A 22,829-nucleotide genomic window follows, 5' to 3' on the forward strand; every position below is an offset into this window, starting at 1 on the left:
CTGGAGTTTGAAGAACCGTAATGGCCTGGTGTCTGATTCCCTCCTGATGAAAATCTAAAGGGTAAGAGAAAGGATGACTAGCTACTTTGGTGGAGAATTGGCTTGCGCTCCCAGAGTTCTTCAGGGAAAAGATTGTGTTTCCTACTGTGGTAGATGTGATGACTGAAAGACTTGTTCCTCCAGCCACTGGAAGTGATACCTGCAGAGAGCCCTCAACTATGAGTCTCCATGGGGATTGCTTTGGCTGGAGAGAGCTTGCTGATGACTGGCTGGTATGAGGGTATAAAGTCCCAGCCCTGCACCCCAATTTAGGACCACTCTACAGGGCCATTCCAGCATCAGAACTCTCTGAGGACTGACTGAGGCCTCCACTGAGATGCAGCAAAGCTCAACTTCTGCTGCTGCGCAAACGTGCTTCTTTCCCTTACTTTCCAGGTGTTGATCCCAAGGACACTCCCTAATAAACATCTTGCATGGCTGTCTCCATCTCAGAGTCAGCTTCCCAGGAAACCTGACCTGTAACACCTGTGGATCAGATGTGGGCCTCTGGGTCAAGTGAACCAGTGGATTATCTTGGATCTGAACAAACATCAGCAGAGAGGATGTTTAATGTATCACTGGATTCCAGCTGGGGAAAGAGTGAGCAACAGCTTGAATAGAGCCACACCAGCCTGGGTCAAGGCTTTTAATTATGAGGGGGAGAGGGGTCTTTGAAAAACCTAACAAAAGTACCCGTGAGGAAAAAAGGCCAACTTTTAACAGTTTACCAAGTCCAAAGAGTACCAACATACAGTACACAGGAGTGTCAGTCAAATACTTTCTTGTCTTCTCTCCCAGGCCTCCCAACCTGGAGAGGTTAGAAGCCCGAGTTAGCAGGCGCAGGGGCAAGAACCCAAGATAGGGTAAAAGACGTCAACCCTACCCCTTCCCTGACTTTATTTAAAACAGTTCCCCCATCTTCTGAAAATTTTCATATCACCTAGAGCCCACCCTCGCCCCAAATACCGTAACACTCTTATCTTTCCCTTTATTTGGTGATATGCCCCACAGCTCCTTTGATGTGCAGTCTCTAAAATCCGTACAAAAAGTCAAAAAACCTCACCTTGTCTAAAGATTATCCCTGGTGGTCTCAGGCTGTAAAGTCTAAAAGCTTTTTCTTGTGTGGTACTATGTCTTGCTGGCCATTCCAACTACTTGCATACTGTGAAACACAGAGTGACAGGTACACAGCAGGCGCTCAGTACGTTTCTCAGATTTCCCAACTGCCTTTGGAGAGGAGCGCTGGGTCTCCCACGGCGGCAGAACAGGAACTGCAGCCGCTAAGGTAGAGCAACCCGGGACCCTGCCAGCTGTGAGGCACGCCCTCGTCAGGGGGCCTGGGACCGAGAAGACCCTGCTGAGAGGAGCCATGCACGCGCTAGTCCGTAGCCCCGACTTAGTACAATATAGGTCCCGCAAGCGCGGCCGTCCATCTTTCTTTCTGCCCCGCCCCGCCCTCCTGCCACGCCCCATCCATCCCGCCCCGCCCGCCTTGAGCTCTGCCCCGCCCCGTCCTGCTGCCCCTCCCCATCCGTATCACACCGCCCGCCCCGCACGCCTTGCGCTCCGCCCCTCCCCGTCCTGCTGCCACGCCCCACCCCGTTCGCCCCGCCCCTTCGCCCTGCCCTGCCCCTTCTTGCTGCCCCGCCCTGTCTCTTTCGCCGCGTCCCGCCCCCTTCTGGTACCCCGCTGGCTGGTAGGGGCGGCCTCAGGCGTAATGGGGACGGCCTCGTCGCTTGTGAGCCCCGCTGGCGGGGAAGTGATAGAGGACACGTATGGGGCGGGCGGCGGCGAGGCCTGCGAGATCCCGGTGGAGGTGAAGCCCAAGGCCCGCCTGCTGCGCAGCTCGTTCCGCCGCGGCGCTGCAGCAGCAGCGGCAGGGGCCGGGCCCGGGTCGCTGCCCCGTGGAGCGGGCGGCGGCGGGCTGCTGGGAGCTAGCTTCAAGTCTACCGGCTCGTCCGTGCCGGAGCTGGAGTACGCGGCGGCCGAGTACGAGCGGCTGAAGAAGGAATACGAGATCTTCCGGGTCAGCAAGAATCAGGAGTTGTTGTCTATGGGCCGCCGCGAGGCCAAGCTGGACACGGAGAACAAGCGGCTGCGGGCGGAGCTGCAGGTAACGCCCGGCCCGCGAGCGCGGCGGGGGCAGTTGGGACGCCCGCCCCGCCCGGCCCGCGCCCTGCCAGGCTGGGCTTTGGACGCCTAACTCCGTCGTTCGTCCATCCTGCCCCCTCTCTAAACCGAGTAGTTTTGAAAGTTGGCTAGGAACCGCTCTGCATTTTAATTTGAGAGGCACATTCTCTTGGGGTCTAAACTGATTTCCTTAACTAATCCGCCCCTTTTCTATTTCTGGTTCATTCATTCAGACACCTTGAAACAATTAACCTGAAAGTGTCCTGAAGCAGCAAATGCCAATCTGCAGGGGGTTCCAGGGAAGTAGGTTAACCCAGGGCTCAGAGACACACAAAAGATTTTGGTGACATCTGTTGAAGCCAACTCATCAAATTCCCTAGGAGTTTTTAACTCCACTCCCCGCCCCCTTAAATATATCTCTCAGTTTCTTCGTGTGGAGCTCTTGAGTTTTAATGATCTTGAAGTGAATTTTTCTGGAAACCTGATTTTCACCATCTCCTAACTGCTTTGATTGAAAACATTCCCTAGGTGTAGTCAAATGCTCTTAATGCACTTGACTAATTTACTCAGAAAAACAATTATTGCGTGGTCTCCCTCTAGTAGATGTGTTTTGACTCATTAAAATGGTATGTAAAGCAAGAGGTTGCTTTTCTGTGAGCAAAGTTGTCAGACTTTGTGTCATCTGTTTTAGGCCTCTCTGAGGGTTGTGGTTTTACTCTTTTTTTTTTTTTTTTTTTTTAACTGTGGAAGAGACTTCTAGAGAGCCCAAGTGTTTCTGGGCTCATCACAGTAGGAATTAAATAAATACCTCACACTGATTTTTCTGAGAAGAGCCTTCTTCAGGGGCACCTGGGTGGCTCAGTTGGGTGAGCGGCCAACTTTGGCTCAGGTCATGTTCTCAAGGTTCATGAGTTCCAGCCTGGCATCCAGCTCTATGCTGACAGCTCAGAGCCTGGAGCCTGTTTTCAGATTCTGTGTCTACCTCTGTCTCTCTCTCTTCCTCGTGGCCCCCAAACATAAACAAACATTAAAAAAAAAAAAAATCCTCCTTCCTTCTAGACTAGGCACCTTTCCTAGTAGCTGTTGTAAAATTAGACTGTTATCTGGGAAGAATTACTTACCAGCCTATCTGTTGTCTTACCAGTTTTGCTACTGGGCAGTCTTTTTTTTTTTTTTTTTTTTTCAACGTTTTTAATTTATTTTTGGGACAGAGAGAGACAGAGCATGAACGGGGGAGAGGCAGAGAGAGAGAGAGACACAGAATCGGAAACAGGCTCCAGGCTCCAAGCCATCAGCCCAGAGCCTGACTCGGGGCTCAAACTCACGGACCGCGAGATCGTGACCTGGCTGAAGTCGGACGCTTAACCGACTGCGCCACCCAGGCGCCCCTCCTACTGGGCAGTCTTAATGCGCTTGCATTGTATAAAATGGACTTAACGAATTTCAGATACCTGATTTCATGCATCGAAGCTATTGTCTAATGGACGCTGCACATGGAAATGGCTGTGAGATGGGGGGTAGAAAAGAAGGCTGGACCAACCAGGGCAGAGTGCAGTAACGGCTGACAAAAGCCAGTCTCAGGTTCCTCCTGTTACCTTATGTAGTAGTTCTGAAAGTTGAGTAGAATCCACTATGCATTTTAGTATTATCTTGAGGTCTAAACTGATTCCTTAACTAACCCACCCATTTTTTTATGCAGCCTTTTTGATTCCTTTCTCATATATCTAGGCATTAAAAAAAACCCTCTTCCATATTTATTTAACCCATTCAGTCATACACTTACTGGAGGCCTTCAATGTTACAGGCACCAAGGGGGCTCTGGGGATAGCAAAATGAGAAAGACATGGAGCCAGGAAGTGCCTGGTCACACAGAATTAATTATCCTTCAAGTTAAGACTTACAAACTATATACTTTTTGTTCTTTTACAGATGGGAAAACTGTGCCATAGGGAAAATTAAGAGTTTGACACAGTATTTCAATTTCAATTCACAGTACTAATTTCCATTAAAAGCTTAACACTGAAGTGTCTTCATTTATTACAGTTAAGAATGTTTGCATTTTTTTTCATGATTCATTATGTGTTTGAATAAAATGGCACTATGTAGTTCTTGATAACTGGTAAAATAGTAAGTAGATTGGTACAGTTCTAAGGTATGTGTGTAATATATATGTAAGATATTGAAAAATTTGAGAGGAATACTATTTTTGTTAGAAATAACAAGGTCAGTTATTTCAGGCGCTTCAAAAAACGTATCAGAAGATACTTCGGGAAAAGGAAAGTGCTTTAGAAGCAAAATACCAAGCAATGGAGAGAGCAGCAACATTTGAACATGACAGAGATAAAGTGAAAAGGCAATTCAAGGTAAATGCCTTATGTTTTTACCCGCAGAGTGATGCAGAATAAAAACAACATATTTTAAAAGTTTCTATAATGCTGCATGAATAAATAGATGTAGTCCTGAAGGTTCTAAGAACTACAGTAGAGCACTTTTTACATTTTTGAGATGGACCTAGTAAACTTGAGATCATTTCAAGGAAAAAATAAAAAAGTGAGCACTGCAATAGGGATTTGGGGAAAAGAAGTCTTTCCATATGGGGGTAAGGCATTTGGAAATATTTGGGGATGTTTTGTATGGGAGGCATTACTGGCATCTAGTGGCAGGGAGACAAATTTGCTAAACGTCAGCAGTGCACAAAACAGCCCCACGGCACAGACAGGCCTCCTGCCCAAATTCCAGTGGGTTCCAGTTACAAAACAATAGAGTTACTTTAGTTATTCATCCTACAGGTCAGGACCAAACTGAATATTGGTTTCATGAGTGAAAGATTTTTTGGTTAAGAGTTGATGACACAACCTTTTAATTATGGGAGAGGTTTCAAAATTAACATTTGTCTTTTAAAGATTTTTAGGGAGACCAAGGAGAATGAAATTCAGGACTTACTGAGGGCTAAGCGAGAGTTGGAAAGTAAACTTCAGAGGCTCCAGGCTCAGGGAATCCAAGTATTTGATCCTGGAGAGTCTGATTCAGATGACAACTGTACAGATGTTACTGGTAAATTTACTTCCTATTTATAATATTTTGAGTTTTCACTATAGGTGTAATGATATTGTAGAGCCAACGTTGAATCCTTTTAGTTGTGAGTGGTTGCTGTTATAAATAGAATTGCACTTTCTGCCTCTTTCTCAGGTGTTATGACAGCAATTTTCCATGAAGTCCGTGACATTGTTAAGAGCCATGTTTTCTTCTGACTTGCACTGCCAACCTCACCCCATAGATTTTCTCTCTCTGGTCTCAGACAGCTCCTTCAGGTCTCACCGTGATATCTCCACTTTGGCTGGGGGAAGACAGAAGGGAATTCATTCCTCTCCTTGAAAGCACAATCTGAAAGGGCCCCTGGGTGGCTCATTTGGTTAAGTGTCCAACTTCTGATTTGGGCTCAGTCTTTGATCTCGTGGTTTGTGGGTTCGAGCCCTGCATCCAGCAGCAGTGCTGGTAGTGTGGAGCCTGCTTGGGATTCTCTCTCAAAGTAAAGAAATAAACTTAAAAAAAAAAAAAGGAAGGAAGGAAGGAAGAAAAAGAAAGAAAGAAAGAAAGAAAGAAAGAGAGAAGAAAGAAGCACAATCTGATACCGCATTGGCCAGCACTACACTCAGGAAGATTGGAGAGTGTAATCATTAGTAGGAGAGTCATGTATCCACGTAAAGTTGGAAATTCTGTTACTAAAGGAAGAAGGGGAGAATGGATATTGGAGGATAGTTGGTAGTCTCTGTTACATTATTTTTCCACATAATGATAAATTCTTTGCAACCATCCATTAGAATATCTGCATGATATTCCACTAAATGGTTTCCAGGACAGTCCCGTAAGCTATTCAAAAAGTTTATATTCTATAATTAAACATATAAAATATGTTTTTCTAGAAATAAAGCTTGGAGCCATAGAAGGCAAGGGTCTACCATGTTCTAAGAAAATAATAATAAACTGTGACTGATACTGAAAAATGAAAAATATTCTATTGATAAGTGCAGTAGAAAAATGTAGTCACTCTCTCATTTACAGGAACCTGCATTTTATTCTTACAAACTGATTTGGGAGTGAAATATGGCAACTTGACAATTCCCTCTTAGTTTACATTTTAGAACCATTGGAATCTGACCAGCATTCTGGGATTTTTATTACTAACTTTTGAAGGGGAAAAAAATGAAGTGATTCTTAATGGCTTTGAGTGACTAAGAGGATCCTCTTGTTGACCCCACATTAGTCTTAGTGGTTATTTCAGTGTTGACATGTTTTAAAATGTGCAGTGTTTCAAAGCTATTATATCGTAATTGCCTTGGCAAGTTAATAAGAACAAGTTAGTATTTCCTCCTAGGTCTTTCTTCATATTTTGATTTGAACATAAAGGATACTGAGGGAACATCATTCATTTCACATTCAAAGACCTACAAATAATAATCTCATTTTTGCCAGATATTAAGTCCAAATACTAGTATATGCATATTTAGTCAAAGATGCTGTGTTCATAAGCACCAACTGATTCAGACACTAATTTTATTTCTCTGGAAGTTTAAAGAGGGGGCACTCTTTACATCCTTAGCTTACATCCTAATGAATTACCAATGTTAATTACAGGTGTGCTAGTAGTAGTCTTCCTTTTAAATTCTTTCCTTCAAATTTTACACTGATGCCTAAACTATGCCTAGAAATCTTGTTTAGAATTTTTGTATGAGGATATTTTTAACTTCTCACAGTTGTTACAGTTCCTTTGGTTACTATATCGTTTATTTCTTTTCATCTTTCTCTCTTTAGTCCCCTCTTTGAGTTTGAGATGACAACCAGAATTATGCTAACCAGCACCTTAGAAGTTGCCAAAAGTTGGTGACAAAGTACTTTCAAAATCATTAAAGATTGAATATTTGGATATTTGTTGTATATAATATTATAGTTGTTGTTTTTTTAATTAGAAATCCTGTGTAGTACATGTGATAAGTTTTTGAACATTCAGTAATTTGGTTTTCACAAGATAAAATCTCTTGCATTTATAGCTGCTGGAACCCAGTGTGAATACTGGACTGGAGGAGCTTTGGGAAGTGAACCTTCCATAGGGAGTATGATCCAGCTTCAGCAGTCCTTCAGGGGTCCTGAGTTTGCCCATAGTTCTATAGATGTGGAAGGACCCTTTGCAAATGTCAACAGAGGTAACACAAGCCATTTGCCAATTACTTTGGCTAATGGTAATGACTGTTCCTATGCTGTAATCTTGTGTGCTGGGAAAACGACCATCAACCAGGCATGAGATTTTTATTCTGGGTGTCTTCCACCGTCAAACCAGCATGTACTTACCGGTGCTGTCACTGAGCCGGGCTAAGTAAGTTCTGTAATTCACATCAGGATCAGATGGTGTTCCCTGGCCAGACTGACAAATCAGGTTCTAAAAACTTCGCTTCTGGTCTGAATTCTCAGGGGTTTCAGTTGATCATTGAGAGTGTAATATAGATTAACTGAGAAACACTAGTTTTTAGTCTTTCCCTCTGTGTTTTTGATGCTTTTAAAGGTTAGAGAAGGCTGCAGAATAGAGTACAAAGTTATGCAATGTAGTATCCTTAGTCAGAAGAATATTTTCATTATTTTTATATAATTTGGTGTCCAAAACAGCTCTGAGATCTGTTCAGAATTTCAATGCCAGTGCAGATCTGAGATGTTATAAGTAGCTCTATTTTTTTTTCTTAAACTATAAGATTATCAGCAAAATGAAAAGTGTTCAATTATGCATTTTTGAATTAGCCAAATATGTCTTAAAATGTTCTTTTTCACTAAATAGCATTTCATTTTATGCCATTCTTAAAGTTTCTTTTTGACTTAATATATCTCAAGAATAATAAGTAGATAAAAGTATAGACCAGCCTGCAAATGTAGGCCCTCCTACAGTTGCAAACTAATTAAACAGCTCAAGTAACATAGGTTCATGATATTGACTGGAACCACTGGTACCTCAGCAAGGACCCTGGGTGACATTGATTACTTTATGCCCAAGGATAGAATTTGAGGTTAAAGAACTGTTTGCCTTCTAATATGTTATTCCAGAAGGTGTGTCATTATTAACGAGTAAGATCAGATTGCATTCTATGTTGCCTGTTGTGTTTTTTCAGACTTTTAAAAGACTTGTAAACATCTTCTCAAATGTTTTTTGATGATTTTTTTTCATGAACTCATGATAAATTTTATTTTTAGATGACTGGGATGTTGCTGTAGCTAGTTTATTACAAGTTACTCCGTTGTTCTCACATTCTCTGTGGAGTAACACTGTCAGATGTTACCTCATTTATACAGATGAAACCCAGCCTGAAGTGGATCTTTTCCTTAAGGTGAGGATATTTATAAATTCTTTATTCACTGATTTAAAATACAAGTTAATATTGTGTCCTATTTATGACACTACTACATCTAAACCAAGTAGTTTACTACCTATCAGATTATATGTCTTAAAGAGCAAGAAGAATTTGGGCTTTTTTTAAGAGAAAATCTTGCTCAGTTTTATCAGTGTATTCAAATAAAGGCTTTGGAACTTAATTCTTATGAATGCTTTATTGTACATTGTGCACAGCGTTTAAGACCCTTGTTGATGGCGCCTGCTTTAGGTAATATCTGCCAGCCCTAGCCTTGAATCTGTTTCAGGTTATAACAAAATTTAATCTTTATCATGGTTTTTAATTTTTCAAGGCAGTCATTGGGGTTAACCTGAGGGAGAGGGCAGGCATACTCCAGCCTGTGGGCCAGATCTGGCCTGCAGCCTGTCTTTATAGGACTGAAAGCTAAAATTGCTTTTTACCTTTTCACATGGTTGGAAAAAAAATGAAAAGATGAATGTTTTATGACATGTGAAAATTATATTAAATTCAAATTTTAGTGTCTATAAATAAGGTTTTACTGGAACACAGCTAGTGTTCATTTACATACTATTAAGCTGAACACAGCTTATTCATTTACACACTGTCTATGTCTGCTTCATACTACAATGGCGGAATAAATCACAAGAGACTAAATGGACCCCAAGGACCTCTGCTAAAATATCAAGTCATTAAGCTATTACTAATTTGTAAGAATACTTGCCGTTTACAGAAAAAGTTTGCCTATTACTGTTCTAACTGAATTTTAAATAAATCTGCATGTCACATGCTATACCTGCTATATTAACATTATTGATTAAAAGATTATTGATTAATGAATTTATTTAGCTTTGCTTTTTGATATTGTTCAACTTGGGTTGAGAGATAAAATATTTTGAAAACCAAAGTTTCTACTCACTAACTGAATATAGGTTATTACCAAACTGATGTTGAGGGAATTACTCATTAATTGCATAATAATACTCATCATTACTTAGTAACTTAATTTGTTATAGACCAACATAATTTTTTTATTTATATCTGTTTGCTTTAATGTTCTAATATATCATGGTGGACACTTTTTACAATATAGATTCATGGATTTGGGTTTTCTACTCTTTATAACAATAAAGCAGAAATCATTTATAATAATAATAATGATAATAATAATAACAAAAATAAATACCAAAGAAAATTATCCCAGTATTTTTCTTCCATTGTTTTAGGTTTTATTATGAAATAAATTATTTTCTGAGCTAGGAAACAGCCAAGTTACTAAGCTTATATATTTTTGTTTTAAGGGAAACTTGCCTTTTCTCTTAAAGATTTTCTTTAAAATATGATTATATTTTTAAGTTTTAAATTAAAAAAATATTCAACATAACTTGTTCTAAAGCATGCTTTTTTATTTTAAGTAGTATGAAGCTGACTAGATCTTTAGTTATATAAGCTGTACTTTTATTATGTTTTAATTTCTTGTGTTTTGTTTTAATTTCTTTTTAGGACTATTCACCTAAACTTAAAAGAATGTGTGAGACAATGGGATATTTTTTCCACGCTATATATTTTCCAATAGATCTTGAAAATCAATACCTAGCTGTTAGAAAATGGGAAATTGAGAAGAGTTCATTAGTTATTTTATTCATTCATTTAACCTTACCAAGGTAAGCTGAAAATTCTGTCATTTATTACAGGAGTTGTATAGAATTGATCACTTCTTGGCCTTTTGACTAAGATCAAGTGTAGGAGTTGTATAGAATTGAGACTGCCACAAAAAGAATGAAATCTTACCATTTGCAACTACGTGGATGGAACTGGAGGGTATGATGCTAAGTGAAATTAGTCAGAGAAAGACAGAAATCATATGACTTCACTCATATGAGGACTTTAAGAGACAAAACAGATGAACGTAAGGGAAGGGAAACAAAAATAATATAAAAAAAAGGAGGGGGACAAAACAGAAGAGACTCATAAATATGGAGAACAAACTGAGGGTTGCTGGAGGGGTTGAGGGAGGGGGATGGGCTAAATGGGTAAGGGGCATTAAGGAATCTACTCCTGAAATCATTGTTTCACTATATGCTAACTAATTTGGATGTAAATTTTAAAAAATAACATTTTAAATAAATAAATAAATAAATACAAAAAAAAAGAATTGAGATTGCCAAATGAACTTCAAAGATAAGTTCTAATTGCATCCTTATAATCAAAAACAATCCACAAAATTCAATAAATGTTTTGGCTTTTCATACAGAAACAAAGAATTAAGAACTTTACACTGTTTGCATTAACAGGTCCTAATGTTGGCGTCATTAATGCAAAGATCATTTTAATCAGGGGTAGCTAACTATGGCCTTCAGGCCAAATCCAGTCAGCCACCTGCTTTTATAAATAAAATTTTATTGGAACATAGTTATATTCATTTATTTATGTATTTTTATAGCTGCTTTCATACTACAAGAGCAGAGTTAAGTACTGTGGTTACAACAAAGACTGTGTAGCTCATGAAGCCTAAAATGTATACTCACTGGCCCTAATAAAGCAAGTTGGCAACTCCTGATTTCAATAATCTGCATTAACTTTCATTATTTTCTTTCTTCAGATACAAATTGAGAGCTACTTGAACACTTATATAGATGTTAAATCAAGTTTTTAATTCTCTGAGGAGCTTACTACTTAATTCCAGTAAAGTGAGCAATTTTCTTATAATGTGAATATAATTAACACCAATGAGTTAGTCTGCAAATAAAGATTTTTTTTAACCAACTAGATACATAGATAGAAGACAAAATTTATTTAATAAGAGGTTTTCTTTCTACATTTGCTGTCTGATTGGATTTAACCCTTCCAGAGCATTTTTCCTTTTATTGAGGACCAACTCTGACCTCAACTGTGTGCAGATGTGGAGCCCTAGGCTTTACCAGAGACCCTGTAGTGTGATCCATTATTGCTCCTTAAGACTGCCCAGTGGCCAAGGAACCAGTTGGTCAATGAGCCTCCACCCAAACAAGTTTTAAGGATTCTTTCCACTTGATTCCCTTTTACTTGGGGTTCTTTTCCTCCCTCGCCCCTTTTCTTTTCCTGTTATTTTTTTATATTTATTAAGGATATATTCTGTTTTATTATTTAATATCTGGGTAGTATTTTATCTCAGGTGGTAATATGTCATTTGTTGTTTTTCTCTTATTCTCTAATCCTTTAAACCATCTTGTTTTTTCTTTACCTTTTATCCATGTTTAGTTAATAAAATATTGCACATTATTTTTACATTTTTAACATTTATTTCTATCTTTCTCATATTAAATCCCTCTTAATCTTTTACCCTTAATCTTTTACCCTTTATCCTTCATTTCTTTCATCTTTTATTACTTTGCTTGGCAGATTTCAGCTTATCTTCTTTAACTAAAATTTTATTTATTTTACATTTTAAAAACTTTATTCTTAAAGAATAAGAATTTTAATTTCTAAAATTTAATCATTTCTTCACCTATGCTTTGCCTTTATTTTGCTTTAATTTTTTCATATTCCATCTGCTGATTATTTTATTTCCTTAATGTTTATTTCATGGCTGTCAAGAAATATGGCAGTAATTGTAGGCTTCACACCGTAAACAAGGGTTGATAGAGCTTATATTTTTCTCAGGTTGTTCCTTCACTTCTCATGATGACTCCCCCATTCTTCTCAAAAGATGACTCTAGAATCATGTCCCCTTAGCAGTACCCAGTAGCCCCATATTCTTCCCTCCCACCAAAGAATTTGAACCAAATCCCAGATGTCATATCATTTCATGTGAGCCCCACGTGTCAATTTTGTAGGGAGTGATTTTGAAATAGCAACATGTGCCTAAACAGTGGCCCATTCTTTAGTATTCACATGCACCACAGACTTTTCTCCCAAAGTAATAACAAAAGAACCAAAATCCAAAAATTATATAGAACATGGTCAGAATGATTTGAACAAGGAAAAATTCTTTGGTTTGGTTTGATTGGATTGGCACAGAGATGTATGATAGAACATTACTCTGTTTTGTATTGGGGCTAGTATTTTAATATATTATGTAAATTGTGAATCATGTAATAGCTCTCCCTTGCATACACACACTAATTTGCCTCTCTAGACAATCTTTCAATTAATGCTTTTTAGAAAGGGGAATTGGTTGTAATTTTCCTTGCCGTGTAGAAAACACTGGTAGGTTATTTTAAGATTTTTCTAGAATTTAAATAGGTACCCTGTAGCAAAGTTAGAATTTTTTTTTTAACCCTGTACTTCAACTAAGATTTTACTAGCCATCTGACCTCCCCCATCTGCCTCTGGATCTTTCTCATACTGTATCTTGGGTATAAAGATTCAGGTCGTTCATTGGATGAGAAAGGCTAACAGACTAGAGAAGAGAAAAATCTTGAAGCACTGGGTTTGATAATAATTGTATTTTAATTTTGAAATTATGTATTTCTAAGTGGAATTAGGTTTCCATTTATTTGCAAAGTCTCATGAGTCTGGTCCATTATTTTGAGCCATGTTTACAGTATTTTTTGAGAGTTTTTTTGTTGTTGTTAGATTTGAAAAATTAAAGTTATGTATGCTTTGAGATTCAATTTAATGCAGAATTTATTGTACTTGTTCTGTCTGCTAATGAATGCATTATATTTTCTGGCTAAGCTGGAACAGAGCTATAAAACATCCATTTTTGGAAAGGTGCACTTGTTCTGTCCCTGGGCTTCTGGCCCCTTGTCATTGCTTTAAACTGCCATTATTGACACTTAGGTTGATTGTTTGCTGCCATAGTGCAGTGTAGGACAAGAAATACTGATTTCCAATCTAGCCTTTTATTGGAAGACTGCGAAGAAGCTTTTCTGAAAAACCCTGAAGGCAAACCACGATTAATCTATCATCGCTTAGAGGATGGGAAAGTCAGTTCCAACTCCATCCAGCAATTGATTGATCAAGTTTCTAACCTGAACAAGACCAACAAAGCCAAGGTAAAATTCAGAAGATTATTTTTTTAAGAACCTGGTTGCCCAAGGGAAGTGTTAGAGCAAAGGCCATGAGGTGGGAGTGAGTAAGGGGAGATTAATAGGACAGGTGACTGGGAGCTAAGGGTAAAGAACCTTGGAGATCACTATAGAAACCTTGTTTTTTTTACTGCAAGTGAGATTTTTTTTTTTTTTAACCTGGGGGTTTTTACTTGAGTCATTGGAAGACTTTAAGCAGCAGTAGAAGAAATACAATTCTGACAAGGATGTTCTTGGGCTGCCGTGTAGTGGAGGAAGGCAGAGTTGGAGAGCTCTTGCAGTTACCAGGTGAAAGATGCTGGTGGCTTGGACCAGGGTGGAGGTAGAGGAAGTGATGAGAAACAGGAATTGGTAAATTTTGACAGTAGAGCCAATAGACTTAGTTGTCGACTATGAGAAAAAGAAAGGGATAAATAGCAATACACAGCTACAAAGGGTATGATCTATGAGTGGAAAAATCAGATTTTTTCCTGTGCTTTTCTCCCCAAGTGCAGAGTCCTTTTGTCTACTGTACTCTACAGAGTCCTTTTGTCTACTACCAAGGATCAGTGTAAGAAAGAGCCTTTTCATAGCAACCTCTTCGAAGGGCATTGGGAAAAGCAAAACAGTGAATAAGAGTATGAGAGATTTGACCATTCTTAGATGCATGGTGGGATAATATTTAGAATAGAGATTACAGGCTTTGCCTTACTGCACACTGAGATAACTTAAAAATTCTTACAGTTGTGTTAAGAATACAGTTGAGGGGCACCTGGCAGGCTCAGTCAGTAGAGCATGCAACTCTTGATCTCAGGGTTGTGAATTCAAGCCCCACAATGGGTATAAAGATTACTTAAAGTCTTAAAAAAAAAAAGAATATAGTTGAAAACAACTTGGATTTTGACATTGTTTTTATTTCTCTGTGCCCATTCAAGAAATAAGATCGAATGTGAACACAAGCATTTTTTTTACATCATTTAGTATTGAAAAAGCTTGAGCCCAATGTAACATTAAAGAGCCCAACACAAAATAGTGTATTTTGTTATAATCTCCAGAACCATTTCATTATTTGCTTTAATTACATTAGTATGAGCTTAGTCCACTAGATCCTAAGAGGAATGATACTGACTTTTCTTTCAGATCTCTATTCTATTTGTAAATTGATTTTTAAAATTAATACGCTAGAGGGATGAATTTATTTTATAAAATAGGAGTAAAATAAGATCTGTCTACCATGATTATAAATGGAAACATAGGATAAACTTCCATTCTGGTTCACTTGATGTGCTTCGTAAAACCATTGCCCTACTCTAATTTTATCCAATAATCATTTACTAGCAACACACATGTTCTTTATAGGTAGGGCATTCTTCTTTCAGAAAACTCAGAAGACTACTGTTTTATATAGCAGAATACCATTTTGCTTTTTTGTTTTATAGAATTATAGTCTTATTATAAAAATTGATTTTGATGTATTTTGAAGGTCATATATTTTGAGTGGTATGGATGTATATAAGAATTTGGATAAGTAAGTGAAAAAAGTGTATTTTTTGTTTTATTGCAACACTGTTCCCATTGTTCACAATAAATCCCCTTGTGTGACCTCCAACAGTTTGCATAACTTGCCTCCGTTTCCTCTTCTGTGAAATTGAAGTATTAACAATACCACCTGGTGGCTCAGTCAGTTAAGTGTCCAAGTCTTGATTTCAGCTCAGGTCATGATCTCACATGATTGAGCTCCATGTAGGGCATGGAGCCTGCTTGAGATTCTGTCCCTCCCTCTCCTTTGCCCCTCCCCCTCTTGGGCACGCCCTTTCTCTTAAAAAAAAAAAAAAAATTAAAAGTAATTGTGTCTGAAGATAGTGGACCACCATGGAGACCCTGAGTTTGTCTTATCCCTGAATTGCAGCTAGATCAGCACCAAACCCTTTGAACACCTAGGAAATTGATCTGAGGATGTCCACTCTCACCACTGATATTCAACATAGTGTTGGAAGTCCTAGCCTCAGCAGTCAGACGACGCAAAGAAATAAAAGGCATCCAAATCAGCAAGGAGGAAGTCAAACTTTCACTCTTCGCAGACAGTGATACTCTATGTGGAAAACCCAAAAGACTCCACAAAAAACCTGGTAGAATTGATACACGAATTTAGCAAAGATGCAGGATATAAAATCACTGTGCAGAAATTGGTTGCATTTCTTTTTTTTAAGTTTATTTATTTTGGGAGAGACAGCACAAGTGGGGGAGGGGCAGAGGGAGAGGGCCACAGAGGATCTGAAGCGGGCTTTGTGCTAACATCAGCGGCCTGATGCCAACCTTGAACCCACGAACCATGAGATCATGACCTGAGCTGAAGTCAGACGCTCAACCGACTGAGCCACCCAGGTGCCCCATGGTTGCATTTCTATACACCAATAATGAAGCAGCAGAAAGAGAAACCAAGGAATCAATCCCATTTACGATTGCACCAAAACCATAAAATACCTAGGAATAAACCTAACCAAAGGGTGAAAAATCTATACATTGAAAACTATAGAAAGGTTGTGAAAGAAATTAAAGAAGACACACCCACACACAAAATGGAAAAACATTCCGTGCTCGTGGATTGGAAGAACAAATATTGTTAAAATGTCAATACTACCCAAAGCAATCTACATATTCGATGCAATTCCTATCAAAATAACAAGTGTTCTTTGCAGAGCTAGAACAAACAATCCTAAAATTTGTATGGAACCAGAAAAGACCCCCTAATAGCTAAAGCAAGGATGTAGAGAAAAAGGAACCCTTTTGCACAAACTGGTGCAACCACTCTGGAAAACAGTAAGGAGGTTCCTCAAAAAATTAAAAATAGAAACTACCCTATGACCCAGCAATTGCACACTATTAGGTAAATACCTTATCTAGAGGATACAGGAGTGCTGATTTGAAGGGGTACGTGCACCCCAATATTTATACCAGCACTACCGACAATAGCCCAAATGTCCATCAACTGATGAATGGATAAAGAAGATGTGGTATATATGTATATATATATAATGGGATATTACTCCGTGATCAAAAAATTAAATCTTGCATCTGTTTGCAACATTGTGGATGGAGCTAGAGTGTATTATGCTAAGCAAAATAAGTCCGTCAGAGAAAGACAAAATACCCTATGATTTCACTCATATGTGGAATTTAAGATACAAAACAGATGAGCATAAGGGAAGGGTAGCAAAAATAATATAAAAACAGGGAAACAAACCATAAGAGATTCTGAAGTACAGAGAACAATTTGAGAGTTGCTGGCAGGGTGTTGGGTGGGGGAAAGGGCTAAAGGGGTGAGAGGTAATGAGGTTGCAATGAGCACTGTGTTATGTGAGTGATGAATCACTAAATTCTGTTCTTGAAAAAAAATATAGTGTCTCTCTCATTGGATTGTTGTGAGGACAGATGAACTAATATGTAAAGTATTACATAGGATAATCCCTGACATATAACTTCTATAGAAGTATTTACCATCACCACCTCCTCCTGTTATTGTTTTTTTCATGTTATTGTTGAACTTTTTTCTTTTTTCCAGATCATTGATCACTCTGGAGATCCTACAGAAGGAGTATATAAAATTTATATTTATGTGGAAAAGATTATTAAACAGGTAAAAATATGCATTCCTTGTAAGATTTTATCTAAAATATTCTAAGGGGCGCCTGGCTGGCTTGCTCAGAAGAGCATGCAACTCTTGATCTCAGAATTGTGGGTTGGAGTCCCATGTTGGGTGTAGAGCCTAGTTAAAAAAAATTTTTCTTTCTAAGACTGTTTTCCATAAAGTTGGGTCTTCCAATGAAAACAACTTATTTGTGTTTTTGAAAATAATACCTGGGGGGGGGGGGGGGGGCGGAGAAAATAATACCTGGGAAAGTGCCACTGTTTCTGGTGGTTGTCTATCCTGTGGTATTGTCATCGTATTACTAGTACTATGTATTTTTTTAAATTATTGTTTTAAGTTTATTTATTTATTTTGATAGAGAGAGCACATGAGCAGGGGAGGGGCAGAGAGAGAGAATCCCAAGCAGGCTCTGCACTGCCAGTACAGAGCGCAATGTAGAGCTCAAACCCACGAACTGCGAAATCATGACCTGAGCCAAAACCAAGAGTCAGATGCTTAACCAACTGAGCCACCCAGGCGCCCCAAGTACCATGTATCTTTATCTGTCATTTGTTTCACAAAGCTATTTGATGCCTCAATACCTGATAAGTGTACAGTAGATTGCAAAAGTGCCAGGTGAAAAGTATAAGTATTTGAGGGAAGATGTTTATCTTATTCAAGGTTTTGTGTGCACCTTGAACTTTTATAAATTAGAAAAACCTTTTTCAAATTTATCCACTACATTATCCCTACAACACAGAGGGGTGAAATCATATCTCTAAGAGTCTGAGGTCATGGATCATAGTAAGTGTGTCGGGCTGAAAGTGTCTGTGATATCTCAAGTATTAACTTGTAAATTTATGTGAGTTCTATATTCTGCTTAATGTTATACCTGTGTTTATTTTTAATATAAAAAATTATTTTAAATTATATATCCTCTAAAATGCTAGTAATGAGGGGCACCTGTGTGGCTCAGTTGGTTAAGTGTCCGACTTCAGCTCAGGTCATGATCTCTCAGTTCATGAGTTCGAACCCCACGTCGGGCTCTGTGCTGACAGCTCAGTCTAGAGACTGCTTCAGGTTCTATGTCTCCGTCTCTCTCTGCTCCTCCCCTGCTCATGCTCTATCTCTCTCTCTCAAAAAAAAAAAAACATTAAAAATAAATAAATAAATAAATAAATAAATACGATGCTAGTAATGAGAATAAAAAGAAAAAGAACCCTTAAAGAACCCACACCCTTAAAGTAAAATGGGCGCAATAGAAAGATGTACCACGTTTAGCCTGCAGTTGCCCATACCTGCGGACACCCCTGCAGGGACCTGGGATTCTATTTGGGAAGTTAGGGATTAGATTACTTTTTCTAATTAATTTGTATTAAAAGTATGGAGATTTGTTATCAGAGAAAAAGAATGAGCTTGAGAATATAATGATATGACTTCTGGCAACACATTTTGTACAGTGTTCTTTAGTATAAAAATTGACATCAATTTTTATCTTCTCAACAATCTTGTGAATTTTAGGACCACAGTTAAATAAAATTAATTGAGCAGAATAAATGGCAGCAAAGGAAAGTGGACATATTTGCCATCTTTACTGTTTGAGGAACAACATATCTGCACCCAGATATGCACCCAGTGTGGGGCTCTGCACCCAGTGTGGGGCTTGAACCCATGACCCCAGAATCAAGAGTCACATGCTCTACTGACTGAGCCAGTTGGGGGCCCCAAATGCCCTTCTATTTTTAATAAAAGAGAAAGATCTTTGTGTTTATCATTTTAATATTTCTTTATTTTTAAACTCATGTTTTTTTATGGTTTTATATTTATTCTTGTTGGTAGTATACGAAGGCCATAGGTTTGGACTTGTCCCTCTCAGTAAGTGAAGACCACCTTAGGCCTGTGTGCTAACACTGCTACAAGATGTTTAAGTTCTTTGTTCACTTTCGTGTGCTTGCTCTTGGTGTTCAGGACATCCTGGGCTTTGAGAACACAGACATGGAGACTAAGGATTTGGGCAGTGAAGATTCTATTCCAGAAGAAGATGATTTTGGTGATGTTCTGTGGGACATACATGATGAACAAGAGCAAATGGAAACTTTCCAACAGGCTTCAAATTCAGCCCACGAATTGGGATTTGACAAAGTGAGCATTTGGAGTATTGTTCCAACAAAGATCAGTCACCACTTAAGACTCTGTTATGATTGTGGTTTTACCTAAATATAGTCAAGGTTCATAATTGTTAGTTCATAATTGTCCTCGTGGCTTGATTATCCATACTGAGGCATTTGCTTAACTTTGTATCATATGAAAGAAAAGTGAGGTTCAACTATATTTATGAACATCAAACATTTTTAGTTACAGATGAGGACTTATCAACTACATGTGCTTTATGCTACCATCTGAAGTTCACCAAACCAAGCTTAGGATAGCTAAGAAACTTGATAAAACTCGTAAGGCTCTCTATTCTTCCAAGGCTTGGAGGAATCAAAATGTCAAACATTCAGGAAACAGCACAGTAGTTAATGCAATAGGCTGATCAGTTCATTAGCATCCACAGATATCTAAACAAATTAATGGAACTTGAAGTACACAATCTATGTCCAAATTCAAAAAAATTAATAATATTTAAAAATTAATGTAAGAATGAATGTTTTAAAGAATATTATCCTAGCTGTCACTAGCAGCAGTATTTGCATAGAAATTTTATAATTGAGACTGTCTGTGTTTATGTCCTGGTTCCACCATTTCCTAACTCTGGATTGTGATCATTACTAAGCTCTGACCTTTGACTTCCTTGTCTGTAAAATGAGATTTAGTAGTTTACCTACCTGACAGGGTTGTTGGGAGGACTCAGCCAGGTAAAGCACGTCGACCACTTGGCACAGTACCTGGCACATGATGAATGTAACTATATAGCATATAAAATATGCTATTTTATAAGAGAGGTATTGCTATCATTATTTCATAATTGAAGAACCTAAAGTTCATGTTACAGTTTGCCTAAGAGAGCACACACATGGAGTAGACTGCAGATCTGGGATTTGAACCTAGATCTTCTGGCTCCTAATCCTATGCTCTTTCTTCTATGGCAAGTAGTCTGAACTTGGGAACCATGGTTTTATAAATGGGCTTTATGTGGGAACATGAACTAAGTTGTTAGGATTTACAGGGTTCTAAATCAATGAAGTCTTTTGCTTTTTGAGACGCACCATTGCTATCAGAATAATTTGAGTTCCTGGGGAATATATTCTGTGTTCATAATATGGCAAACAAAAATTGATTGAAAAACTATACCAAATAGTAACTTGTAGTTGTTAGAAATGTCTGCTTCCCTAAAGCTAACCACAAGCTACTTATTACAAATTCTTTTAATTCCTTATCTGCTGTCATTTAGACCACTGGTACATTTAATAACATCTCAGCCCCCAAGATAACTTTGCCAAGTCCCCAGTAAATACTGAGGTATTTTGGTTTTCTGAGTGTGGCCTTTTTATCTCTGAACAACTTTTTAGTGTCTGGGGAAAGCCTGAGATATATGGGTTCTTGGACTTTGCCGAGAGCTCACTTAATTTCAGAAAGATCTCAGGTAGGCAGTCTGTCCTAACCTGATTCTCCGTGGCAGGTTGGGAGACTCAGATAAAGGGCCCACACAAAACTGCTCTTGTTCGGACCCATTTTCAGAAATCCCTGGAAACTGTGGGGGTGTGTAGGATGGTGTTCTTCTGACCAGCAGACTGAGGATGCCTGCTGACTCCCTCAAAGCCTTCTGTGATACTTTCTGTGGTTTAGGGAATACAGGATAAAACATTGGCCTTCCTGCAGCATTCTGCAAAATCTGAATGTTGTAAAACCCAGTGGGGATCTTAAGTGTTGTCTCTCATCCGTTAATTTATAGCAGCACTATGTGTAGAAAAAATTGGGACTCATTCTTAGTTTACTATTTTGGGCATATTTAACCAGCCATAAAAATAAGCAATTATGAGGATCCTGTTGACTAAAAGTAGATTTCATTTTCTCATGCAGCTTTTCTCTAATGATTTCAGAGCATGATCAGAAGTTGACTCTAGTATTATAAGAGGTGTATGCTTCCTTGCAATTTAAATTCATTTTTGTTTCTAGTATTACCAACGGCTTAATGATCTAGTGGCGGCACCAGCACCAATTCCACCCCTTCTTGTATCTGGAGGACCAGGTTCTGGAAAGTCCCTTCTTTTATCAAAGTGGTATGATGCAGTACAATTACATTGTTACCATTGTCATCATTCGAATTACTGAACTCATTCAACAAAATGTATTATTGCCTGCCTGCCTTCCTGCATGGTCTGTACTAAACATTAAAAAAAGCAAAAACGTATAAAATAATAGATTCATGCCCCGAAGTGTGTACAATTTGGATGTTAGAATACAGAATGAGAAAGGAATTGGAAATTTGAGCATTTGTGATTGTTTATATTAATTATGTGGGTCACAGCCAAGCACGTGCTGTGTGAGGGAGTGGTCAGTGTGGAATAGAATTAGGTGAATTCTACAGGGGATGTGCCTTTGTTTTCAGTTATCAGCTTCATCTTAAAAGTTTCATTGGGATTTTAATATTTCAAATAAGACAAAGACTGTTTAGAGTGAAATAAGTCATAAAGTACATCAAAATAAAGGATGACTTGGGGTGCCTTGGCGGCTCAGTCGGTTAAGCGTCCGACTTCAGCTCAGGTCACGATCTTGCAGTCCGTGAGTTCGAGCCCCACATCGGGCTCTGGGCTGATGGCTCAGAGCCTGGAGCCTGCTTCCGATTCTGTGTCTCCCTCTCTCTCTGCCCCTCCCCCGTTCATGCTCTGTCTCTCTCTGTCTCAAAAATAAATAAACGTTAAAAAAAAAACAACAAAATAAAGGATGACTTGTATTATGAATGTAAAGTCATTCTTCAAATTAGGGACTAAGGGTTATAGACGCTGATAAACTCTCTTTTACTTTCATTTTAGTTCCTATTATTTAAAAACAATTAGAATATTTTCTTTCATAATTATGATTTACATTGAAGAATTAGCATGTGTTGTTTCCTTTTTACTGCCCTTTTATTTAGTGGAAAATAATATTTTTTTAGAAAATAATATTTTTCTACCTAGCAAAGAAGCTTCCTTTTTTCCTCTAACATATTTTTAGTTAAAGGTTAATGCTCATTTCACTAATACTTTAACTTCAAGTGTACACTATGTTGGTTTCCATTATTTAATATCAATTTTTAATTAAAATGAACCTATAATTTTTAAAGGTTTATTTAAAACAATCTAAAAGTGGAATAAAGATGGAAATCTCCCATGTTTATTCAAAAGTGACTGATAGGTGATTGCTGAGAGCTAGGTAGCATTTGATGTTTAATGCATTGTGAATTCTTTTTTGTATTGATAACAAATGAGTTTTATCAGTCTTATAAAAGGTCTTTTTCTTTCAGGATTCAGTTGCAACAGAAGAATTCCCCTAACACGCTAATTCTTTCTCATTTTGTGGGAAGGCCCATGTCAACCAGCTCAGAGCCTTCATTGATTATTAAACGGCTAACTCTAAAGGTATAATATGGCATGATTTGGAATTACCAGAATTTTTTTGATGTTTATTTATTTATTTTGAGAGAGAGAGGGAGAAAGAGAAACCCAAGCA

General features: G+C 38.3%; 1 protein-coding gene across 5 annotated transcripts in view; it reads left to right on the forward strand.

Annotated features, from left to right (window-relative positions):
* The first annotated feature begins 1,687 nt into the window (after nucleotides 1–1,687).
* NPHP3 (nephrocystin 3) overlaps nucleotides 1,688–22,829 on the forward strand; it is a 43,036-nt gene continuing 21,894 nt past the window's right edge. For 4 of the 5 annotated variants that reach the window (XR_008422590.1, XM_053903805.1, XM_053903806.1 and 1 more), the window contains exons 1-11: nucleotides 1,689–2,152; nucleotides 4,407–4,532; nucleotides 5,073–5,223; nucleotides 7,218–7,370; nucleotides 8,404–8,537; nucleotides 10,062–10,222; nucleotides 13,381–13,537; nucleotides 17,112–17,186; nucleotides 19,146–19,319; nucleotides 21,297–21,400; nucleotides 22,624–22,738. Coding sequence is in view for 4 of the 5 variants with exons in the window: in XM_053903805.1 (XP_053759780.1) it covers nucleotides 1,757–2,152; nucleotides 4,407–4,532; nucleotides 5,073–5,223; nucleotides 7,218–7,370; nucleotides 8,404–8,537; nucleotides 10,062–10,222; nucleotides 13,381–13,537; nucleotides 17,112–17,186; nucleotides 19,146–19,319; nucleotides 21,297–21,400; nucleotides 22,624–22,738 (1,746 nt within the window). In the remaining variant the exon portion in view is untranslated. Of the gene's footprint in view, nucleotides 2,153–4,406; nucleotides 4,533–5,072; nucleotides 5,224–7,217; nucleotides 7,371–8,403; nucleotides 8,538–10,061; nucleotides 10,223–13,380; nucleotides 13,538–17,111; nucleotides 17,187–19,145; nucleotides 19,320–21,296; nucleotides 21,401–22,623; nucleotides 22,739–22,829 lie in introns of all 5 variants that reach the window. The other variant, XM_053903807.1, reaches the window with a different exon arrangement.

The sequence above is a fragment of the Panthera pardus genome, unplaced genomic scaffold (genome assembly GCF_024362965.1).
Source record: "Panthera pardus isolate Hobbes unplaced genomic scaffold, ASM2436296v1 HiC_scaffold_16, whole genome shotgun sequence".
In the NCBI taxonomy this organism is placed as follows: domain Eukaryota; kingdom Metazoa; phylum Chordata; class Mammalia; order Carnivora; family Felidae; genus Panthera; species Panthera pardus.